We start from the raw sequence: 24,073 nt of genomic DNA on the forward strand, positions 1-24,073 counted from the left end.
TAACAAATAGCAATCAAGAACTCCATGAAATAAAAAGAAATATCTAAAACAAAATCAAAAGACAGAAAAAAGTGTAAAGTATCTCCTATTAAAAATAATTAACTTAAAAAAAGAAGAGGAGGAAGAGAAGGAAAAGGAGGAAAAGAAGATGGTATCAAGTAGTGGCAGTGGCCTAGATACTTTGTTTCAAATAATATTAAATGAAAACTTTGGTTCTAGTTGAGTCAGAGGACAAAGTGAAAATAGAAAGAAGCCACACGTCACCTTCTGAAGCCTCTCAAAGGAGGATAACTCCCAGAAAGATTATAACCAAATCCAGACCTCCTAGGTCAAAGAAAAAAAAATACTGCACTAAATAGAGTTGAAGTACCAAGGAATCACTTTTAGGTTCATTCCAGACTTAACATGTTCTACAATAAATGGGAGATAATCTTGGAATACAACATTCCAAAAGGCAGCTTATGAAAATATCTTACTCTGTAAAACTGAATAAAAAGTGGGAAAATGGATCTCCAATGGTATAGAGAACTTTCAAGTATTCCAGAGCTGAGCAGAAACTTTGAAATACAAAAACACAGGGGACAAGAGATATCTAGAAAGGTAGATATATTCGAACAATTGGAAAGGGGCAAAATGACTAAATTTTAAGGAGACAGAAGAAAACAATGTCCCTTCAGAACTATAATTTTTTAAAAAGATCACAAAGGGATTTAAATGAAACAAACTGAAAACCTGGGGTGGTAATAGTTTTTTTTAAAAAATATTTTTAATAGAGCAAATAAAAGGGAGGGAAAAGAAATACACTAGGGAATAAAAGAGAACTTTTTTCATAATTGAGATATGTGAAAGAGTATGTAAAATATGGAGGAAAAAATGGAGAGAGTAGGCAATCAGGACACCCTTCCTAGTATCTGAACCAGATAATGGGAGGTTGAATCCACACACAGTCTGATGTAGAAACACATCAAATTCAAGAGGAAAATAGGCAGATATAGGAAGAGAGGAGGAGGAAAAGGAGGTAAAGATGAAAAATAATATCAGAGAAGAGATCATCACAAACAAAATGAGCTTCAACTTTAGGGGTTGGATTATTTAGTGTGGTTTAAAAAGGAAGACAAAGGATAAGAATCAATTATTGGGTCTAGATGAAGAGAAGAGAAAAAGGGTAGTGAAGAAAAAATTATTTAGTTACAAATCTCTGGTGTTAATCATATTCATTTTCTTTCATCATCTTATTTTTAAGTCAAGGGCATGAAGTAGAGTAGAGAAGAAAAAGTAAGAGGATATGATGGAGGAAAACATATTAATCATTATAATTGGAAAGCAATGTGACAGAAATTAGGTTTAGACTATCATTTCACACCATATGTCATGGTAAACTCCATTTGGACACATGCCTTGGATATAAAAGCCATATCATAAATATTTTAGAAGCTAGGAAGGAGTTATCATTTGCAACTATGTATAGGGAAATAGTTCTTGATCAAACAAGGAATAGAGAAGATTATAGGAGAAAAAAATGAACAATTTCAATGACATAAAATTAAAAATTTCTCTGGGATGGAAAATCATCAAAGAATGTTTCTCTGATAAAAGTCTAAAATCCAAGATATAAAGGAAATTGATTCAAATATATAAGAATAAGTGCCATTCCTTTATACATAAAGGGTGAAATGATATGAAGAAGCATTTCTCGAAGGATGAAAATCAAGTCATCAAGCCATATTTTAAAATGGTCCAAAGAAGCATGCATAAGAGAAAACTAAAATGATATGGTTCTGCCTCACTCATAAGATTGATAAAGTTGATTGAAAGGCATAATATAAAGAACTAATGTAGACATTTAAGGATAAAAGTCATTCTCCAATAAATAAGTGGTCAAAGGATATGAATAGACAGTTTCCAAATGAAGAAAAAATCCAAGATTCCTTCTCATATACATCAGATTGGAAAAGATAACAAACAAGAAAAATGACAGTTATTGGAGAGGTTGAAGGAAGACAGGCACACAAACTATTTGTTTTCTTATAAAAGTTTTTATCTTTGCATAGTGAAATATTTATGTTTTTGTTAAGTTCACAAAAAAGAAAGAATCTATATTTTTAACTTAAAAATTTTGCTATGAGATCGTTATCTTATTTGAGAGAATCAAAGATTTAAAAAATTCTATCTCCTCTATGAAGCCTTCCCTCATCCTCCATCTGAAACAATCTTTTACTCTTCGATCTCAAATAAGAATTTTGTTTTTTGTCTAATGAACTTATAGTTATGTATATTATTGTATGTTAGTTATCTGCTTATCTTATCCTCCTACTTGATTGTGAGCTCCTTGAGGTAGGGATTACGTTTTACATAAATTTTGAATCAATCCTAGTTCCTAATACTGGCAAAGTGTGAATTGGTTTATCCATTGTGGAAAACATTTTGGAACTATTCCCAAATAGTCATAAACTGTATATAACACTTTGATCCAATGATACTACTATTAAGCATATCTCACAAGGTAAAGATAGAGTGAAAAGACCTATATGTATAAGATTATAGCAATATTTTCTGTATTGGCAAAGAAATGTAAACAAAATAGGTGCCCAATTGGGGGATAATTGCACAAAATTGTGATATATGAATGTAATTGAGTAATATTGTATCATAAAAAATAATATATGATAAGAGATACAGGGGAAGACTTACACAAACTAATGTATACTGAAATGAACCAGAACAATTTATATAACAAAGAAATCCCTCCCTCACCTTACCCCAAATGAGGAAAAACAACTTTGAAAGCCTTTAGAAACTTGTGACAAAAATAATGGCTTCAAAAGACTGATGATGAAACATATCTCTCAACTCTTGACCGAAAGGTAATGGATTGGAGATACAAAATAAGATACATTCTCAGACATGGCCATTGGGTTGATTTGTTTTGCTGGAGTGGACATATTTGTTACCAGGGCAGCAGTTTCCTTCTCTAGCTCATTGTACAGGTGCAAATGGGTTAAATGACTTGCTCAGGTCACACAGCTAAGAAGTGTCTGATGCCACATTTAAATTCAGGAATATGACTTTCTAATTCCAGATCCTACACTCTTACCTGGTTGCCCCCTGGACTGCCTAAATTAAAAACACACAATTCTTACAAAATAAACATGTAAGTTTTTTCGTACAAGCTTTTTTCTTGTTCTTTACATGTTGAAATATTTATGCTTGTTATATTCACAATAAAAAAGAAAATTTTATTTTAAAAAGTTAATTTTTAAAAAACTTTGCTATTAGATATGCCATTATGGTATTTGTTAGAATCAAGTTCAATGACTTAAAAAATTCTAACTCCTCCATGATCATCTTCTATCCACAACAATTTTTTTCTCTTGAATTCTCACATTTTAGGTTTTTTCTTTAGAATCTCACAATTTATTTTTTTATCTTTCTAGTGAACTTATAGAAAATATACTTTAGATTAGTTATCTACTTATTTTATACCCCTACTTGACTATAAACTGCTTGAAGGTAGGGATTATTTTTTACCTAAATTTTGTTATCAACCCCAGTACTTGATATACTTCTCTACTCCCAATTAGTTCTTAAAAATATTTATTGAATTGAATTGTGAAAGATTTTGATAGTCTGGGCCCAAACCATTAAGATGAAATATAACAGAGATCAATAGGAAGTCCTGTATTTAGGTTCAAAAGTCCAATTGCATAAGTGCAGAATCAGGAAGAACTGGCTTGAAAGCAGATCATATGAAAAAGACCTGGGAGGTTTAGTTAACCATAAGCCCAATATGAGCCAACAGCATGATGAGGCTACTTAAAAAAAGGTTAACACAATATTAGGCTTTGTAAACAGAAGCATTATGTCTAGGTCATGAGAGGTAAATCCCACTGTCCTCTGCAATTAAGTACAACTTAAGTGCTGTTTTCAATTTTGGGTATTTCATTTTAAAATTATTGACAAATTAGTGTGTCCAAACGAATACTATCAGAATTTTAAGAATCTACAAAGCATCTTATGTGAGAAATGTTGGGAAAAAAGTAATTGAGTACATTTGTACTTGAGAGAAAAAAAAAGAGACAAAGGCATGTTATGGCCATTTTCAAATATTTTAAATGCTATCATGTGGAAGAGAGACCAGACAACTTGGGACCAAAGGAGAGAAAAGGTATATAGAATTAAAGAAGAAACTTCTGACAGTCAGAGCTATGCAACAGTCGAAAGTAAAAGCTAGATGTTAAAGATCATCAGATAATTGAGGGTGTTCAGAAGATAATAGTTGTTTTCGAGTATATAAAGAGATGCATAAAGAAGAAAAAGGTATTAGACTTGGCCCTATATAATAAAACTAGGAGCAATGGATCATAGTCATAAAGAGGAAGATTTTGGCTTGATGTCAATTAGAGCTTTCCAAAATTGAAGTGAGTTGCATAGCATGGCAATGTTTTCTTTTACTAGAGATCTTCTAGAAAAGGCTGGGCAACCTCTTTTCAGAGAAGAGATTTTTGATTAGGAATAATTGGGATTAGATGGCTTCCAAGTTTTCTTCCTAGTATCTGACTCTGTGACTTGTAATTTTATATAGATTTTCCTATATTGGGTGAGAGGTTTGACTAAATGACCTTGAAGGCCTCTTCCAACTCTAGAAATCTATTCTATGATTTCACTTGATCTGCATAGTCTTTTTTCTTCTTTTCTTAGAATTCCTTTTATTTTTATACCATTTTATTGTTTTCATATCATCTTTTTCATCACTAGATTTTTTTTAATTTTATTTTTTTCAGGTTATGTATATGTACATTCTTCTTCTTTATTTTTTAAACATATTTCCATTTGAGTTCACATTGGGAGAGAAAAATCAGAACAAAAGGGAAAAACCACAAGAAAGAGAAAAAAAAGGTGAAGATAATATGCTTTGATCCACCTTCAGTCTTCATAGTTCTCTTTCTGGATACAAATGGCATTTTCTATCCAAAGTTTATTGGAATTGCCTTGGATCATGAATTGCTGAGAAGACCCGAATCTATCAAAGTGATCATCATATAATCTTGCTGTTAGTATGTACAATGTTTTCCTGATTCTCCTCACTTGACTCGGCATCATTGTTAAGTCTTTCCAGGTTTTTCTGAAATCAACCTGTTCATTATTTCTTACAGAGCAATAATATTCTATTACTTTAATATATCATTACCTATTCAGTCATTCCCCAATTGATAGATACCTACCAATTTTCCAATTCTTTGCCACCGCAAAAAGCTGCTACAAACATTTTTGCACTTGTGGAAAATGATCTTTTATGATCTTTCTGGGATAGAGACCCAGTAGTGGAACTTCTGAATCAAAGGATATGCAGAGTTTTATAGCTCTCTGGGAACAATTCCAAATTACTGTCCAGAATGGTTGGATTGGTTCACAACTCCATAGCAATACATTACTGACTCAGTTTCCCCACATCATCTCCAACATTTATCATTTTTTCCTGTCAACTCAGTCAATCTGATAGGTATAAGGTGATACCATACAGTTGTTTTAATGTGCATTTCTCTAAATCAAAAGTAATTTAAAGTAATTTTTATATGACTATAGATGGCCTTAATTTCTTCATATGAAAATTGTTCATACAAGAATTTTAGTAAGAAAAAAGTTCTGCAAACATCTGCATAAAATATATATTTTAAAATCAACCCATTTAAAGACTAAAGTTTATATCAGTTTTTTAAAGTACATAAAATATACATCAGTTCTTTGTTGTAATTGAAAATCCCAAATGTTTCAAAATGTAGTTTGATGATATCTGAATGGTTTCAAATTCATAATTTCTGATCCAATTTTCCTTTCTTCATCCTCTATTCGCTCCATTTCAGTGTATTTTCTATCCTAAGCTATATTATCCTCTCATACCATAAAATTAGTGATCAGGAGGTAAATGTTTTTTCCCAGAACAACACATTAAAAAATAGAGTAGATAATGGAGACCCTGACTAGGCTATTGAAATAAATCTTGGGAAGGTATGGAAATCATTCTCCTTTCCCTCTTTAATCACTCATTTCATTCATTTTGAGCAATATAATGAAGCACAGATCTTAGGACTAGAATTTTCTTCTGCTCACTCTTCTCCATTTCTGCCTGAATAGCTAGCTCATCCCAGTAAGTTTTTGTCAGCTATCTGTTGTCTTATGGGACTTAGTCTGTAAACAGATTTGTCTATTTGCAAAGCACTTTGTACATGTTGATCCTTTCAAGTTTGGAACGCAGGTGCTATTTTTCCCATTTACAACTGCAGAAAAGATAAGTTACACAGTCCAGTCACAGTTAATAAATTTTCTGAAACAAGACCTGAATTCAAGTCTTCCTGATTTATTTTCACCATATGTTTTCACTCCAACCTCAACCCTAGTGTCTTTATGTGCTAAACTATTTCCAATACAACTGTATAGCAGTTCTTGCAGAATAATCTTCCCAGCTCCTAAACAGTGATGATTGCAGGGGTGTGTGATAACTCAAAAGCTTCATGATAACAGTTTTATTCATTACTTGGTTTATAGCACATTGGGATGCTTACTTATGTGACCCAAACTAGTCAAGCTTCTTAAGCCCTCATTTTCCTTATCTGTTAAATAAGGACTTGCAATACATGGATTCTGAGGTACCTCCAGATCTAGATCTATGATCTTATGATTACTGGAGCAATGGTGTTATTAGTTATTTATATGTAGATTCAAAAGGTCCTCAAATTTTTCTCCTTCTCTTACTGCACTTATGAAAGTGCAGTTATCATCTTCTATCATCATCTTCTTTTTCTTTTCTCCTTTGTCCCACTTACTATCTAGTTAGATAGAACTAGTTCCCCAAACTGTGACCTTAAGGTCTAAGTCTTTTGCAAAAATGGGAATTCTAGTCAATAAGTGAACACTCCCTATCTATATAATCCTTAAGATTAAGCTGTCCAGTAAAGAGGCAGGGAAGACAGTAATGAAAACACTGCTTATCTGTTGCCTTGTTTGACAAGCTTAATGATTGAAGATCAATCCCTTTTCTGCCCCATCTTCATATCCCTTTAAGTTTGTCAGTCTAATTCTAAAATAATCTATATGGAACTAAAAGTTGTCCCTGTTCTTCTGTGGAAAGACATTCAGGAAAATTCTTACTTCATTCTTCCCTTTAGGCACTGGATAGCCCCAAGTTTCTGCTCTTCACTTTGTGTAGATTCTTATGGGAAGCATCATGTATATAAATATTTCTTCATGAGCACTTTATCAATTTGGTCAATTTTATGAGAATGTGGCCATCTTGTGCCATCCAGTGCCATTCATATTATGTAGACAAAGATGGTGATCAAGGTACACCTGGTACAATCTCTCTTCAATCTCTGAGCTATGTTCATATATTATATAGCTCCTGTTATGTATGAGGCATTCTGGGGATACAAAAGTAAGTAAAGCATAACTTCTGATTTTTAATGAGCTTACAATCTAATTGGAGGAAAACAAGTATATAAAAAAGAATTGTTGCAAATAATTACTCAAGGTGCCATAGAAGAGTTCGGAGAAGGGAGAACACACTTTTGTTTGGGATAATCAGGACTGTGGAGGGAGATAGCATTTGATCTGGACCTTTAAGGAAGGTAGAATTTTTGTGGGAAAAAGGTGATGTTTGGAGGCATGGAGGAGTTGGGAGCACTGAGAGGACATTCTAGGAGAGGAAATGGTTGGAGAAAAGGTGAGGAGGCAAAAAAAGAAAAAAAAGCTCAAATCATATTTGTAGATCAAAGATAAAAGACTGAACCTATGATTTCACTCATATAACAAACTCCTAGATGAAGAAACTCCCTTTACCCATGCTGGTTACCATCTTCTCTGTAATTTATTCTCATAGAAGGGATCTTGCCCTTTTAAAGTGTTGTAACCTCCTTGTGTGGTCTGGTGAATATCATAGACTTGTTCTGAGAATTATGTTTTTATAAGCATAAAACAAAATACAAATGATTACAAAAGAAACCTTATGTTGAAATAGTAATCAAAAAAAAATTTTTAATAAGTTCACAGACCCAAGATTAAGAACTTGTGTCAAAGATTGCCCAGAACATCGAGAGGTTAAATGACTTAATAGGTCACACAGGTGACCTGTCAGATGACAGCCAGTAAGTATATGTACTTTTTAATGTTCCCAACATACTTTCCTCACAATTCTGAGATAGAAGCAGATAAGGAAACTGAGCCTAAGAGATGAAGTTATTTGTCCAGGGGCCACATGGCTAATAAGTATTGAAGCCAGGATTCAATAAGGGCATATTTAGTGAATGGCCAGTGGCCAATTTTGGCCAAACCTTTGGTCAAACCTTTATCAGCAGTGTGTTGTAGAGGAAAGAACATGGACTAGGAGACCTATTTCAGTCTATTTTTGAATGCCAAATACGATTTTGCAATATTTGGATAGACCATATTCCAAATGAAAATAATGGTAAACAACGGATCATTTTGTAAATTAATTGTATGAACTTTCAATTAGGTGATTCATGTGCTTATAGGAAAAAAAAGCTTTGTAATCTTATATTTTGTATGGAAAGACCAAAAGAGAAGGCCTTGTTTAGGAAAGTCATTCTATTAGATTGTTCAGTTGTATCCAGTTCTTTGATAATTTTCTTGAGTGCAACAAGAAGAAATCATTGCTAGAATTTACACTAAAACAAGACTGTTTTGAGAGACCTAAATCTTAATTTGCCCCCAGAATATTCACCATGCTTCATTTAAACAAATAATTCATTGCTATCTTTTTTCTTTAATCATTTTAATCAGCTCAAAATATTGGAGACATTAAATAGTGCATGTACAAATCTGATAATGTAATAATAATAATAGTTCATCTTTATAGAGTGTTTGAAGTTCACAAAGCACAACCCTGTGCTAACATTTCTATTTGGAGAGAAATCAAGTGATTTCATGTCCAGAGTCACATAGCTAGAACTGAGGCAGTTTGAACTCAGATATTCCTAAATCTAACACTCTATGCATTACATTAAAGAGTTAAACAGTAGTGAGTCTATAAGTTTATTGTATGAATAATCTAAGGTGGGGATATTCCATTTAGCAATGCAGCCAAGTTGGCATTTTGTCTACAACCTCTGGATATGCCATGTTGCCATGGACATTGACAAAATGTCCACTAAATGTTATGCAGAAGTAGCTCTTTTGATGGGAGAATGGAGCTATCTTCTTAACTCTTTACTTTCCTTGGTTTTTCTATTACTTATAGTCACCTTCCTTTTAGTGACTGTTTCATTTTCATTGTTGTAGTTACTGTGAATGTTGTGCTTTTGGTTCTGCATAAATGCAAACAGAACTTTGTATATTTCCCTAATTATTTGCTTGTAACTTCTTATTCCACAATAATTTTCAATAAAATTTATATCCCATAGTTTTTCAGTTATTTCCCAGATGACAGTAATCCACTTTGGTGTTTAATTTTTTGCTACCCCAAAGAATGCTTCAATGACTATTTTGGGAAATACTGGGTCTGTTTCTGCCTTTAATCTTGGTAGGCTGTAAAGGAGAAGAGCAAGTAGAATTTAATCACCTCTTTTGGGAACAATTACAAACAGAAATCTAGTATGACTAGATTTTACCAACTCTAACCACAAGGTGTCGGTTATACCTATTTTCCAATAATCTAACACTAACTGGTCTCACAATTTTATATTTATCTGCCTGGTGTGTGTTAAAATCTCTGCTATTCTAACACACCTTTCTTGTATGAGTTAGTGATTTAGAATATGTTTTCATGTAGTCATTTATAGTATGCAATGCTTCATTTAAGTCTTCCTTTCTTAAAGATATCAGTTTGTGGCTCACTATTTTTCTCCAGTCCAACCTTTTTTTCCCTATGTTTATGTGTGTGTGTAGGTATGTGTACATATTCTCAAATACTTGGATGTTCACTTCACATGTATCTCTGTGCAGTATGTAACACTGTTGATCACGCTTCCCTTCTGAATATTTTCTTTTCTAGGTTTTCATGACAAAACCTATTCTTCATCCATGTCATATTCATTGTAGGCACTGTCCAAGACTTTGTCCTGGATTATCTTCTTTTTTTTATTCTATACTATTTCACATGATCTCATCAGCTTTTACTGGTTTAGTTATCATCTCTATGATGATGATTCCCCAAAACACATAACATACAGTCTTCCAGTCCTAGTCTCATCTTAAGCTCTTATCCCATAGCTCCAATTGTTATGTAAACTTTATGTTCCATAAGTATATTAAATTCAGCACATCTAAACTCATTATCATTCCTTCCAAACTTCCCCATTAGCAAGAGCACCTCTATCCTTCCAGTTACCAAGGTTCAAAATCTCAGTGTCATCTTGGACAAATTCACTTAGTTACCCTCATGTATCCTATCTGTTGACAAATCTTGTCATTTCTACTTTCAGAATGTCTCATATAACATCCTCTTCCCTTCAATCATAGCAAGAACACTAATTCAGGTCCTCATTACCTTTTACCTGGAGTACGGTAGCAGCCTTCTAGATCTTTTTCCTGAAATCATCCTCTATTTCAATCCATTTTCCATTTAGCTACTAAGGCAATTTTCCCTAAAGCCTCTGACTATATTACCTTGTTCCTTAAAGAGCAGCAATAGCTATTAGTTTCAAGACCAAATAAAAAGTTTTTTTTTTTTTTTTGGCCCTTAAAGCTCTTCATAATTACATCTATTCCTACCTTCCCAGTCATATTCAATCCAGCTACACCAGCCTATCTGCTTATTATTTTATTTATTTATTTATTAAACACTGAACATGCCATCTTTCATTTATGTCTTTGTACTGGTTTGTTCCCTGTGCTTGGAAAGCTCTGGTCTCTCTGTTTTCCTAGCTTCCTTCAAATCTCAGCTCAAATCCATTTCTACAAAGCTCCCAGTCTCTCCTTACCACCCATATCCCCAGCTGCTAATACTTTTCATATTAACTTCACAGTCTACATGTTATTTTAAATGAGTCATTATTTACATGTTTTCCCCTCATTAGAATATATGCTTCTTCACATCTGAGATTACTTTTTTGCTTTTCTTTGTATCCCCAGAGCCTAGGAAAATTCTTGGTGCATGATAGATGTTTAATAAATGCTCATTTGATTATGGATCATTTCCTTTTCCTAAATCCTCTCTTAAATTTTGGTAAGACTGCTCTTTCTTTTCCGATTTTCCATTTCTTCTTCATGTACCTTGCTAAATAATCATTTATTTACCTCCTCCTCTGCATGGATATACCCCCTAATTCTGCTGTAGCACTATTTTTCTCTCTGTACTTTTTTTGTGATCCTGTCAGTTGTCAAGGATTGAATGATCATTTCTATGTCCACCAGGTCTACATATCAAATCATTTTCTTTTCCCAGTTTTCCTGAGTCTCCACCAAATGCCTTCTAGATGCCCTAAACAAAGCTCTCCAAAAACCTTCCCTTTTCTGTTAAGAATGTCAACATTCTTCTAGTTACTCAGATCTGTAAATCAGAAGTCATCTTTGATTTTTCTTCACTCTCCCTCAATGCCAAATCCTGTCAAATCAATTTCAAATGTCTTATAATTATCACTTCATTTTCTCTCATACAACAACCAATATAAAGATCTTAACATCAATTATTAGCTTCCTAAATCTCCTTGCTTCCAGTCTCTTACTCTAATTTATCCTCTATGGAAACCACATTGATGTTCCTAAGGCACAGGTTTGACAATGTTATTAAGAATGTTCAGTTGCTCACCCTTGCCTATAAGAAAAAATTAGAAATTTGTTTGGCTCTTAAAACTTGTCAAAATATGACCCCATCCTACCTTACTAGGCTTATTTTGGATCTTTTTCTCCTCACTCACACACCGGATTTCAAAGTGGCTTACCTGCTGTTCTTTGAAGAGTCCTCATGCTTAAAATGACCTCTTCTTATCTCCATCTACTATAATCCTTAGATTTCTTCAAAGAATAACTCAAGAGGACTTACTTGATCTTCCCAATTAATGCCCCCCTCTGAAATTACTTTTATATTTTTCTTCATGATTTAGATGTACTCATTGTGTAGATTTTGTCTCTTACTTTCCCCAGCAGAATGCTAGCTCTCTAGCCAAGAACAATTTCACTTTTGTCTTTATAGCCCTAGCAAAAGAATAGTGTCTGGCATGTTATTAGGCTCTTAATAAACAGTTATTAAAATGAGAGTTCTCTATAAATTACTAAAAATAAAAGTATAAAAACTGATCAAGTTCAATATGAAATTAAGATTGTGGCTGAAAATACACAGGAAAAATACTGTATTTTTATTGATGGTATTCTAAAAATTCTATTAAAGTTATTAGGAGCATTGTTATTACTAGACAATGGTATAGTGGAGCTTTCATAACCTTAAAACTAGTTTTAAGAGCCAAGACAACTTGGGCTCCAGTTAGGCCTTAGATATATACTGGATGACCCTGGACAGGTCACTCTTCCTCTCAGATACCAGGCAACTGTGATCATAAATTACAGAACTGTGCCTTTTTATATTGGTAGGAGTTTCTCCACTTAAATCAATAAGAATATTAAAATTGACATTAAATGCTGTTTAGTTGTATTTGACTCTGTGACCTCATTTAGGGTTTTCTTGGCAAAAGATACTGGAGTGGTTTGCCATTTCCTTCTCCAAATAATTTATAGATGAGAAAACTGAGGGAGACAGGGTTAAGTGACTTGCTCAGGATAACATAGCTAGTAAATGTCTGAGGCCGGATTTGAACTCAGGAAGATGGTCTCCCTGACTTCAAACCTGGCATAATCCACTGAGCCATCTTGCTGTATTTATACAGCAGTTACTTGTGCCAGAAAATGTGCTAAATGATACACAATTATTGTCTTATTTGTTCCTCACATAATCTTATGAGGAAGGTGCTACTATTATACCCACTATACAGATAAGGAAACTGAAGCAAGGAGATTAAGCAACTTGTCCAGGGTCAGAGAGGTAGAAAAGGTTGGCAGTGAGATATGAATTCAAGTCCTCCTGGCTCTAAGTCGAGCTCCCTATTAAAAAATATTGCAGTTAGTTATCAACAAAAATTTACAATAAAGACTACAGCAGCAGCAGCAGCAGCAGCAAAAAAAAAAAAAAAAAAAAAAAAAAGTCCTCATGGAAAGTGAGATAGTTAAACAAATTGTCTAATTTCTATAACTGAAGTTTTTTCTAACTTAAGCTATGTAATGTGTAACTTCCTCGACTATATGCTTATAATTATCACAATGTAATGGATTATTTTAACTTTAGTGCTAAATTTTAGTGAATGAATGCATGAAATAGGGTCCTTAGTGTGGAAAAAACAGAAAACGTCATCCTTAGGCAAATAGAATTAGATAGAAAAAAGGTCAGAGAACAAAGATTTCAGTTTTTAAAAAAGGAAACACAATATATTGTTGTTCTATAGCACCCCCTAATGTTCATATGACATTACTATAATGGCCCTGAAATCATACAGAACTTAAAAAGAAAATTGGAAAACAATATGAAGTTGAAACATAAAGTTTATGAACATTTTTTTCTTTTATGATTCCAGTGGACATTTTAAAGATGATATATAATTTCATTCAACTTTCTGGAATAGTAGTTGAAAAAACCATGACAAAAGCAGTTAAGAAAATAATTATTTCTAATGTATAACTTAATATAAAAATTAAATTTTCAGTAGTAGCATGAAATCTACATGACAAAGAATGATTTTTAGAGAAACCTCAAGAATCAAATTTCACAAAAACTCTATAAGTTTAACATAGATATGTTGCCATAATTATATACAAAATATTTTTGATGTACAATAATAAAGCACAATAATAAAGTACAATAAATGTACAGTTATTTTTTACTGAAAAACTATTAAATGATTTGGCTAAAAAATCTGAATGATGTACCTATCCCAAACAATGTTTAATAAAAGAGAATAATGAGAGAAATTAGCAAAGCCCTATAATGACTAGTGTTTCTGTTACACAATAAATATTTTAAAGTAGTCTTGCAGGTATCCAAATTGTTTGCTCCACTCATTGGCTAAACGCCTATTATTATTATTAATAGATTATTTAAAACAATCTCAGTGTAACTGTGGCAATGAAGACATTAAACACCTCAACTTCCTTGTCTGCCTGTTGGGCTACCCTCTCCAGGCTTATATAAGCAAAATAGAGAGTGTAAGCTAAGATGATTTTATTCTACCTGCACACGTTTTAAAAGAAAACTGCCCAGGAAATGCAATATAAGAAAGAATATCTTAGTTAAAGCACACTATCCAAACAAGTATTTTTAAAAATCTCTCTTATCAAAAAGAAATTAAGAGTTCATGTTTGTCATCATGAAAACAGTAGCCAAGACATTTTGCAACACTAGCAAGATGGATATATTCTGTGTCAACTTTCTAATGATGATTTATTTGCATGACAAATAGTTTAAGTTATATTTAGCAGGACTCCATTCTCTGTTTACAGATGCTTCTCATACATAAACAGTGTTTTGTAAATAACTGGAGAGAAGACGATCACATTCATCTCTTTACAACATGTTTTTGGACACAAAGTCTCTCAGTGCTCTGCTTCTTTTTTGGAGGTTAGTGCTAAGCAGCAAGTGGTTCTTACTGTCTATAGATCATCCCCATGCCTGAGATTTGCAGTAATGCAGGACCAGCTTACCATCACTGCCAAAACACTACAAAAAGGGAAAAAAAAAAGAAAAGAAAAAAAGAAAATATAACAAAGAATTAAGCTCCACTATACTTAAAAGTTTCAATGTGTAATCTATTCCTCAAAATGAAATCAACACTATTAAATGTCACATGCCATAAATATAGTAAATTATGACTATTACAACCCTAATCTATCAGGGAATAAGTGTTTTCCTTTTTCACAATTAGGAACATTTAATGAATTTAGTCTTTTCAGCCATGAACAGAAATATACTTTTAAATCCTGCTCAATGTTACTAACTAGTGGTAAAGTGGTATATGCTCGAGTTTGTCAGTGGTAATGAATTTATGCATATTTCCTCTCCTCGTAATGGTTATTATTCTAATTAGTAATAATAATCTAAACTCACATTTATCAAGTGTTTTTCTTACAACTCTGTGGTAGAGTAAGTACAAGTATTATCACAATTATTTTACAGATTAGAGAACATGTTCCTAATAGAGGTTATTTATGTAATGGCAAACCTGAAGGTCTCTCAAAATTGGGTCTCTTTTTAATTCAAGTCCAGTACTTCTTCCTTCTCCCTCTCCCCTCACTTACAGATACTGTTCAGCTGAAAGAAGCTGATAATCTTGACTGGCCCCTGAATCATGCAGGGAATGTCAGACAAGTGACTAGGAAACAGGAAGAAGAATTGGAGCTAGTTAAGGAACAGGATAAAGAAGGTGAATAAGGAATCCCAACAAAAACATGACTTCAAAAGATATACTGAAATTTGATGGGTTGGGACCATTACCTGTAAATATGGTTCTGAAGAGATACATTCTACAGAAATGGAACAAGATGGGTACAAAAGGAAAAGAGTGAGTAACATTTTGTATGAAGAAGGAAGCCAGCGAATCAGAAGGGGAAAAGATGGAGATGATCTAGGTGAATATTTGTAATGGAAGAAAGTGAAGTGCTACTGTCACTGAACAAATTGAACAGATGAGGAATTAGTGAAGATTACAAGCACAATATAGTAATGGTGAAAGTTTCAGTTATCTGGACACCTAATAAGAGTTCCATCTTTCTCTGATAAAAACATAGCAGTCAGTAAGTTCTGGGTTTGTGTTGAAAATAATTTTATCCTTCAAAAGATAGAGGGAAAGTAACCAAAAGGCAAAATATTCAACTGGACTGAATTCTTACCAAGATGACAAGATGGTTACTATCTCTTAAAATAATTATTTGTGTACATAGAGAACTTAAATTGAGCAATTGAAAATTTTTTTAAAAGACATGAATAGAAAAGGAGTAAGAGGATAATTACCAAAACATGGTATGGTCCTAAATGAATTATGTTAGGTGTTCTATAGTGAAAAACAAACTGAGACAAAAAGAAATAAAAAGGACCACAAAAGATTTTTTTTAAACTAAATTGGGGGGTGGTGAAGTATTGAAAAAAAAGAGATAGGATTACTATTTATGATAGATGAGATGATGAAAATGATGAAAGAGAAGGTAGAGATAAAGTCTACTTTTATTTTCCTTCTGCTAACTCTGCTGAGAATAATCTTGGGACTGGCATGAGACCAAAAATTTAGCTAGTTTGTAAATGAAACTTAAGTAAGGAGGGAAAAAAAAAAGAAGTAAGGGGAGAGGAATAAAGCACCTTGCCACTTTTGATGAATTCCATCGCCAGGTCCAACATCCCACAGTACTACAGAACTGACAGATTTTATTGCAGAGACTCTGCTTACTGATATTTGAAAGATTTCAGAGAACAGGAGAGTCACTATAGGTTTGGAGAAGGGAGAATATTAACTTAGTTTTCAAAAAGGGAAGAGAATATAATCTACAAACCTCAAAAAGATAACTTCAAATTTTGACAAAATCTTACTTTTTGTTAATGGGATAGAGAGTCAACACCTAGGGAAAAACTCAAAATGTTAATACAACTCCAGCAAAAACACGCCATTTAAGATAAATCTCATTTTCTTTTTGGGCAAATTATTTAACTGGTAGAGATGAGGGATAAACCAGAGCCAGCTACCTTGGATTATAATAAAATATGTGACATAATCTCTCATGTGATGGTCACGGACAAGATGATAACAAGGGCTATGCCACAGAGGAAGGTTAGAGAAGTGAATTAAAAAGTGGCTGAATGACCAAATCTCATTAATGGTTCAATGTCAACTTGGAGAGTGCCCTGACCTTCTCTTGTGTATATGTATATATGTGTGTATGTATGTGTGTGTGTGTATATATATATATATAGAGAGAGAGAGAGAGAGAGAGAACAATATATATATATAAATACAAATACACACACACATATACACACATATTATCAGTGGCTTGGATAAAACAGTATATGGTATCCTAATTAAATCTGCAGATCACAGGTTTACAGTAGAGGCCACTAAGTCTAATAATTTAATTTTTGAGGCAGTTGGGGCCTAGGTGGAATAGAACAGCTTATAGAACATCACACAGGTAATATTAGTACAAAGTTAACACATCATATGACAAAGCTATGATCCAAAACAATCTTGACAAGCTAGGATGCTGGTGAAAATCTAATTATGAAATTTATTATGAATAAAGTCTTACATTTGGATTTTAAAAAGTCAGCTACACAAATATAAGATAGGAAAAGAATAATATAGCTAGAGAGTACTTTATTTGAAAAAAATCTTAGAAGATTTAGCATATCTGAAAGCTCAATATGTGAAAATAGTCAATAAAACAATTTTTGTGTGAGATAGTAACTAAAAAACTAATGTGAAAAATTTAACAAAGATGCAGTATCCAAGCATAGGAAGGAACCATTCCCAACATAATCAGAACATATATAGATCACTATGTTTGGTTCTAGGCAAGATATTTTTTGAAGAATACTGCTGAGTTGGAAGATGTCCAGAAAAGTCGAAGGATCAAAAGTTCATGGTATAAGAGATTCAGGCAAAGGAACTGAGAATGTTTAGTATGGAAAAGAGATATAAGGGGGTAGAAGTATGTATGGTTGTGTGTGCATCATGTGCTCTTAATTTGTATATGTGGAGAGAAAAATACTATTTTTGAGTATTTGAAAGACCTACCATATTCAAGAGTGATTAAATTTGCACTTCTTAGTCCCAAAGTCCTGGAGTGCAAAGAAGCAGATTCTGATTTGATTTAATCAGAGCTTTCCAACAGTGAAATGGGTTGTAGTGGGAGGTTTTTCTCATTAGAAGTCTTCTAGCAAAGGCAGGATGGCCAAAAATTGGGTTTGTTGCAAAAAGGAATATGGTCTAGGTAGAGATTAGCCTCAATGGTCTCTGCAGAACTTTTGAAACCTGATACCCTGTGAATCTGAATATTGGTTTTCCTCTGAATATAGTTCAAAGTTACATATACAAAATTAGTAAAATATCAAAAATATAATCAGAAATATAATTTATCTATATTTGTTATGTAAAGGTAGAAATTAATTACCTCATAGAGTGTTCCAACTTCTTGATCTGGTGAAGGAGCAAAAGACTGATTCACATATATAAACTATAAAGAAAGAAATAAACCATCATTATTATCCAATGCCATAATTATTCACTCTTCTTTCAAAGCTCAGCATTTTGAGTAAATTAGTGTTCTTATTCCTGATCACTAGTCAAAACTAGTGTATCATTTTAGTTACAAAATAATCTGGATAGAGACATACTGATACATATGGAAGAAAAAGAACCAAGAGAACAATTAACAATAACATTATAAACACAATTAATTTTTAAAGACTTAAGAACTCTAAGATACTCAATGCCTAATCATATTTCCTGGGGACCAATTATGAAGTATACCACTCACTTCATGATAGAAATAATAGACTTCAGAGTACAGAAAGAGACATTTTTTGGGGAGGGGAAGTAGAGGTAGACCATGTGGAAATTTGTTTTGCTTGACAATGCATATTTGTTATAAGTGTTTTATCTTTCTTATTCCTTCCTTTCCAATGGAGAGGGAAAAGTGAAAGACAGAAAAAATAGATTCTTTAATTAGCAACATATTATTTTTAAAAGAAAACATATTTATCTAGTTTCATACCTTTCCTATCTAAGATTATTAGCTCATTTTTGCTGCTCTAAGATGTTATAAACATTATGTAAGGAAAAGACCAATGTTTATCACATACCAACTGTTCAGAAGCCATAAGTTTAAGAAATTTTTTGATAAAATCAATGAGACCCTGAATAGTTCGGGTTCGTTCCACAGCCCACTTCTTTGTTTTCATTATAGGGGTGTCTCCAACAGCCTTTAGTAAAACATCAACTGTAAAAAACAATGTAAATGACAATTAGATGGAAATAGAGAATGAGATATTAATATTTAGAAAACTAAAAAAAAAAAATCACCAACTATCCTGGAGCTGACCGCTGATAAATATTTTAAATATTCCTTTTCTTCTTGTTAATTCAAAAGTCTCTCTGAATTGAAGGAAATAATATGTCATCTTCCAGAGATAATCTCCTTCCCATATCTTCTTTGTACCTATGGCCAAAAGCTGGTAGGTGAATTTGAGTGAACTGGCCCATTTTCAGACTTTTAGTCTCACTGCAGGATAACTCAAGCTAGAATTCATTCCTTCTAACACTTTTCTTCTCCCCACTTCCTCCATCACAATCCTTTTACTTCATTCCATTCAGAGGTTAAAAGTTAAGCCTCCTGATGAAGGGAAAAAAACAACAATTTAACAATCCATTGAATACGAATTTTGGAAGCAATGGTGGATTCAGAAGTGGCAGTGGTATTTACTAATATGGCTTTCTTGCATTAGGCCTTCTCCTGGAACTGGGAAAAGTTTTCTTACATATTAATCCTAATCCCATACTCTTCAAACTAGTGACACTGGACTTCTTGCAGTTACATAAACATGATATTCTATCTCTTGGCTCTGGGTACTTTCTCATGGAAAAGTGAGTTCAAATAAAATCCCTTGTTCTATAGGAAACCTCTCCCTATCTCTCCTAATTTTTTATTTATCCTGTGTATAGCTTGTTGGTACATATTTGCTTGTTTGTTTTCTCCCCTTCTAGACAGTAAGCTCCTTGAGGGTAGAGTTTTTTGGTTTTTTTTTTTGCTTCTTTTTATATCCCCAGCATTTAGCACAATGGCTAAGTGATTAATGAATATTTACTATCAGCAGATTCCAGAAATTAATATACAGAGGTAATGAAGAGTTCTAGTGAAAGCAAACTCCTGATAGAAAATATAACATACTAAATATTATATAGTTATTAGAGGCACTGAGTTTTATCAATTTTCCTTTCTCTTCCTACAAGCATTATCTTAGCTCAAACTTTAAATTGATGTTGTTCAGTCGTGTCCAACTCTTTCTTAGAAAAGAAACTGGAGTAGCTTTGCCATTTTCTTGTCTAACTCATTTTACATGAGGAAACCAAGTCAAATAAGTTTAAGTGATTTGCCCATGGTCACACAACTAGGAAGTGTGTCAGGCCAAATCTAAACTCAGGAATAGGATACACTACCCAAATAAGCCACCTAAGTGCCCCAAATCCAAATTTGTGTCCAACCAGCAGAATTCTATTTACCAAGTTACTAAAGTATTGTTTTAATCACATCATTCCTATATTTAAAAACCTTCAATACTTCTTCCACTGCCTTCAGAATAAGGATGACTCTTAAGCAGGGGTTATCTTTGTCCTTTGTTCTGGAAGAGGGCTATGACAGCAGGAAGATGATGCCATGACATACAAGTGAATCGAATTTAAGTGAGGGTGGGCTATATAGTCCCTCTAAAAGTTGACTAGAACTTACTTTTTCCAGTCTTAACACTGTTCCTCGCTGAGCATCCTTCTCTTCTCCTCCCTGCAAAGGACCTGTACAATTCTATCCCTTCCCTTTCATATGCCTTCAGTTAGTGTCTTTCTTGAGACCTGGAATGCTCTCACATGATATTTTCATCTATTTAAATTCAGTCGGCTGTTCAACCAATCATTTCACAAATTTATAGGCTGCTATTTGCCATACATCGTGGCAGATGCTGGGATACAAAGCGAAAAAGCAAACAGCCTAAACCCTTCAGAAGCTTGAAGTCTATCAAGGCGAATGACAGTTACACAAATACATTAAAATATATACAAGATGAGTTTTTTTTTTTTTTGGGGGGGGGGAATGAAGGTATGTAGATTCAGGAAAACTGAATGTAAAAAATAACTTTCAGGCTCTGTCCCAAAGCCCTTTCCTCCCAAAGCCTTCCTCATACTCTCTGCCTCTCCTGTGTTATTTTTAGATCTACCATCCTCAGATTCTCAGCAGGAATCCTCTATTTAGCACAGCCTCAACCAGTGGCTTTCCAGACAATATCTAGAATTTCGGCTAGTTGTGCATTTATCTATTCCCTATGTGCATGTCCTCGAGGACATGAACCAGTTTTTGTTCGTTCCCACTCCCACGCGGATAAAGAGGAGGTGGCCTCAAAAACTGTTTTAAGTCCAAATCGAGGATGCTGAGGAAGGAAAATGAGGGGAAATGAGTCCGTCAGTAGGTGTACATCCCTCCATTGCCAGCCAATTGAGCAGCCCATGTCGGCTTTCCGTTTAAATCTCCACACTTAACAACCCCTTCTCCTCCCTGGGTTGGTCGGGTGGACTAGGCCCATTGAGTGGTTCAATCTTTTTTTGCCCTTTCTCAGTCACACACTTCGTTTGAAACTCGGCCTATCGCAGGCGTAGAGAAATCAGTTTCATTACTTTTTTTCTTGGCGTCGCCAGTCGGTTCCTCCGTTCCAGGAGAGACGGCGGCAGAGGGCGCGGGCTCCGTGTCTGGGACCAACTCGTTGGCTCCCTCCCCTCCCGCAGGGCCCCCTGGGAGGGACATCGTCGGCCGTTCCGGCTCGGCCATGCCGCTCCTCGACCTCCGCCTCCAACCACGTGCAGCGGGCGGGGTGTGCGTCAGGAAGTGGGAGGCTACACCTCCCCCAATCTCGGGTTTGTTTTTCCGGGAGCGTATAATTCCTGCAATCAGAAACGCGGAGTCAACAGCCGACCTTCTACTTAAGTCACCTTCTGCCCTGAGGGGCAGGCGGCAAGTAATAACAAAAGTCTACGAGGCGGGTTAATGCGGTAGGTGGGCGAGGAAGGGGAGACAATGTCCCTTACACTCTGCCGTCTGCGCATGCGTCCTCCGAACCGGGGCATCGGATGAGGCAAAGTTAGTGTACATTCACCAAGACTTCACAATCAACACTCACCTTTTCTCTCTAACCTCGAAAGCCGGCGGGCAGGTGCGGAGGAAGGACGAGTGAAGAAAATGCCCTCTCACTTTCTTGCCTAAGTCCTCGCACCCTTACATCGGCATCTGCGCAGGCGCGTCCCATGCTCTCGTATCCGCTTCCTGCCTTCGGCGACGGCGCAGGCGCTCCCAGAGCTCACGCTCCCACACCCGCAGCCGGCGCAGGCGCCGTTCTCGCTTCTAGACCTCTGCTTCTGCGCAGGCGCTCCCTGGAGCCGCGAGGCGTATCCGCTTCCAGCTGATCCAGCCTCCGCCGGGTTTGCCCTCCCCTCCCCTCCCCTCCCTCTCCGGGAGCGCGCGGAGGGGGCGGGCGGGGAAACGACTTGAAGCAGAAGAGGAGGGCTGTGCTGGCTCAGCGCGCGTCGTCCGGGACCTAGCGCCCACCCGGCTGCCCCTTCCCTCCTCCCAGACCCTTCCCCCGCCGCGGGCTCCACCATGATCAAGGCGATCCTTATCTTCAACAACCACGGGAAACCACGGCTCTCCAAGTTTTACCAGCCCTACGTGAGTATTCCTCCGAGCCGTGCCTGCCTTATGCTGCCCGTCTTCTCTTGAGAGCGGCAGCGGCAGCCCCCACGCCCCTCGCAGCCCCCACTTCTCCCGGCGGCCGCGCCGCTCCGCTTTCCACTAGTGCCCAACGGCCGCCCTGCCCATCAATCCGCAGGCTGTCTCCCGAAGGTGGGTCTTCTCCGCCCATCCCTGCTGACCGCCAGCGTGGTCCTTTCCCCCTCCCGGACACCTCCTGTTGCCTGGGCGCGCCTTTCTTTTGCATCTTCACCCCTCCCTCTTTTTTTGCCTCCCTCCCCCCATCATGCTGAGCGCACCTCGCTCGTGCAGTTTGGTTGCATCTATCTCCGTGCCAGCTCCTTGAGCATATGTCTCACCCGGTTAGGGAGAAGTCACTTCCCTTAGCTCCCCACGGAGATGGCCCTGTCCGTGTCCGCGGCGGCGCGCGCAGCGCTTGGGTTTGGCCACACTTCGCGAGCGTTTTGTTCATTCAGCGCGCATTTATTAAGTGCCTGCTGTGTGTTGGGTGCTGGAGATACAGAAACGGAACAAGAAAGTTCCTACCCTCCTGGGGCTTACCTTTCCTATTGTAGGGAGCGACACGCCCACAGAAAAAAATATTGATTATAGGCACAAAATGATTTCGGGGAACCGGGCATCGGTTTATATATATATATGTGGAGTATATACTCAAGTCGAGCTTTGAAGGAAGGGAGGGAATCTGTAGAGCATGTTTTGAGGTGGGGAGGGCAATCAAACTATGGGGACAGACAACCCGTACAAAGGCAGAAGATGCAATGCTTGGTAGAGGCGAGCAGCGGCTGGAATTCAGACTATGAAGAGGGAAGTACTGAGCAACGAGGGCGGAAAAATGGATTGGAAACAAATTAAAAAGCTAAAGTGAACAATTCATTTTTTTATCCTAGAGGCAAGATGGAGTCACTGGAACTTCTTGGGCAGGGGAGTAACATCTTTTCCTTTTTGGACCCCAGGTTCCTTACGGACTTTATCCTGCCACTTTCTTAATGTTAACTGCAGTCCTCATTTCATGGCTTGATTTTCTGATGCGTCTTATTTTTGTGTGCGTGGCTAGTATGATTTTGGCCATACTTAGTAAAAGTGACTCTATAACAGTTTCTGTTTGGTTGGTTGTTTTGCGGCTGTTAACTATTTCTGTTTAACTAGCTTGTGAAGTTTGTAATGAGGTTAATTAGAATTATGCTTTTCTATTTGAAATCTAGACTTCAGCTTTTTTGAGGAAGCTTGAACCTGTTTAGCAATCACAGTCTGTTAGGGTGAGATATTTGTAGAAAATGGTAGTATTTTCTAAGACAGAACGGCTTGAGTTCGAATTAATTCATTATCACTAGCTTTTAGTTGTGACTTTGGACTTTTCTCAGAACCTCAGTTTCTTCATTCATACAAATAAGCTAATAATACTGCCTTGCCCATCTCTGGAATTTGAGAATGTCTGGTGAGCTAATAAATATATAAAAGCGCTGTCTAAATGTAAAGTATTATCATCACTCTTCATTGTCTTTTAAGTGAGAATGTAGAACTATTACAGTATTTGTCAAACATTTGACTGTTTAGCAGAGAGCACAAA

The 24,073-nt window shown here is 35.7% G+C and overlaps 2 protein-coding genes across 4 annotated transcripts in view; one reads left to right on the forward strand and one right to left on the reverse strand.

The window, feature by feature from the left end:
• Positions 1-14,443: 14,443 nt before the first annotated feature.
• Positions 14,444-22,057, reverse strand: ATG12 (autophagy related 12). Its single transcript, XM_031938702.1, has 5 exons — positions 21,920-22,057; positions 21,420-21,683; positions 18,842-18,978; positions 18,151-18,213; positions 14,444-14,710 (listed from the first exon to the last, which is right to left on the reverse strand). Exons 2-5 carry the CDS (start codon positions 21,568-21,570, stop codon positions 14,651-14,653), a joined length of 411 nt encoding a protein of 136 aa, XP_031794562.1. The 5' UTR covers positions 21,571-21,683; positions 21,920-22,057; the 3' UTR covers positions 14,444-14,650.
• A 184-nt stretch (positions 22,058-22,241) lies between these two features.
• The window catches only part of AP3S1 (adaptor related protein complex 3 subunit sigma 1), an 83,727-nt gene continuing 81,895 nt past the window's right edge, over positions 22,242-24,073 (forward strand). Inside the window, exon 1 of one of the 3 annotated variants that reach the window (XM_031938697.1) lies at positions 22,242-22,464. In XM_031938697.1, the coding sequence (XP_031794557.1) occupies positions 22,396-22,464 (69 nt within the window). In that variant the 5' untranslated portion in view covers positions 22,242-22,395. The remainder of the gene's footprint in view (positions 22,465-24,073) is intronic. The other 2 variants (XM_031938692.1, XM_031938685.1) reach the window with 2 other exon arrangements.

This window comes from Sarcophilus harrisii, chromosome 1 (assembly GCF_902635505.1).
Source record: "Sarcophilus harrisii chromosome 1, mSarHar1.11, whole genome shotgun sequence".
NCBI classification, from domain to species: Eukaryota; Metazoa; Chordata; class Mammalia; order Dasyuromorphia; family Dasyuridae; genus Sarcophilus; species Sarcophilus harrisii.

What these genes read in the sequence shown, in the direction of transcription:
- ATG12 (XM_031938702.1), bottom strand. Translation starts at nt 21,570, where the DNA reads ATGGCCGAGCCGGAACGGCCGACGATGTCCCTCCCAGGGGGCCCTGCG. An exon ending in TGGCGACGCCAAGAAAAAAA is followed by an intron (nt 18,979 to 21,419) that starts GTAATGAAACTG and finishes TGTTTTTTACAG; the next exon opens with TTGATGTTTTACTAAAGGCT. An exon ending in AAGTTGGAACACTCTATGAG is followed by an intron (nt 14,711 to 18,150) that starts GTAATTAATTTC and finishes CCCTTTTTGTAG; the next exon opens with TGTTTTGGCAGTGATGGTAA.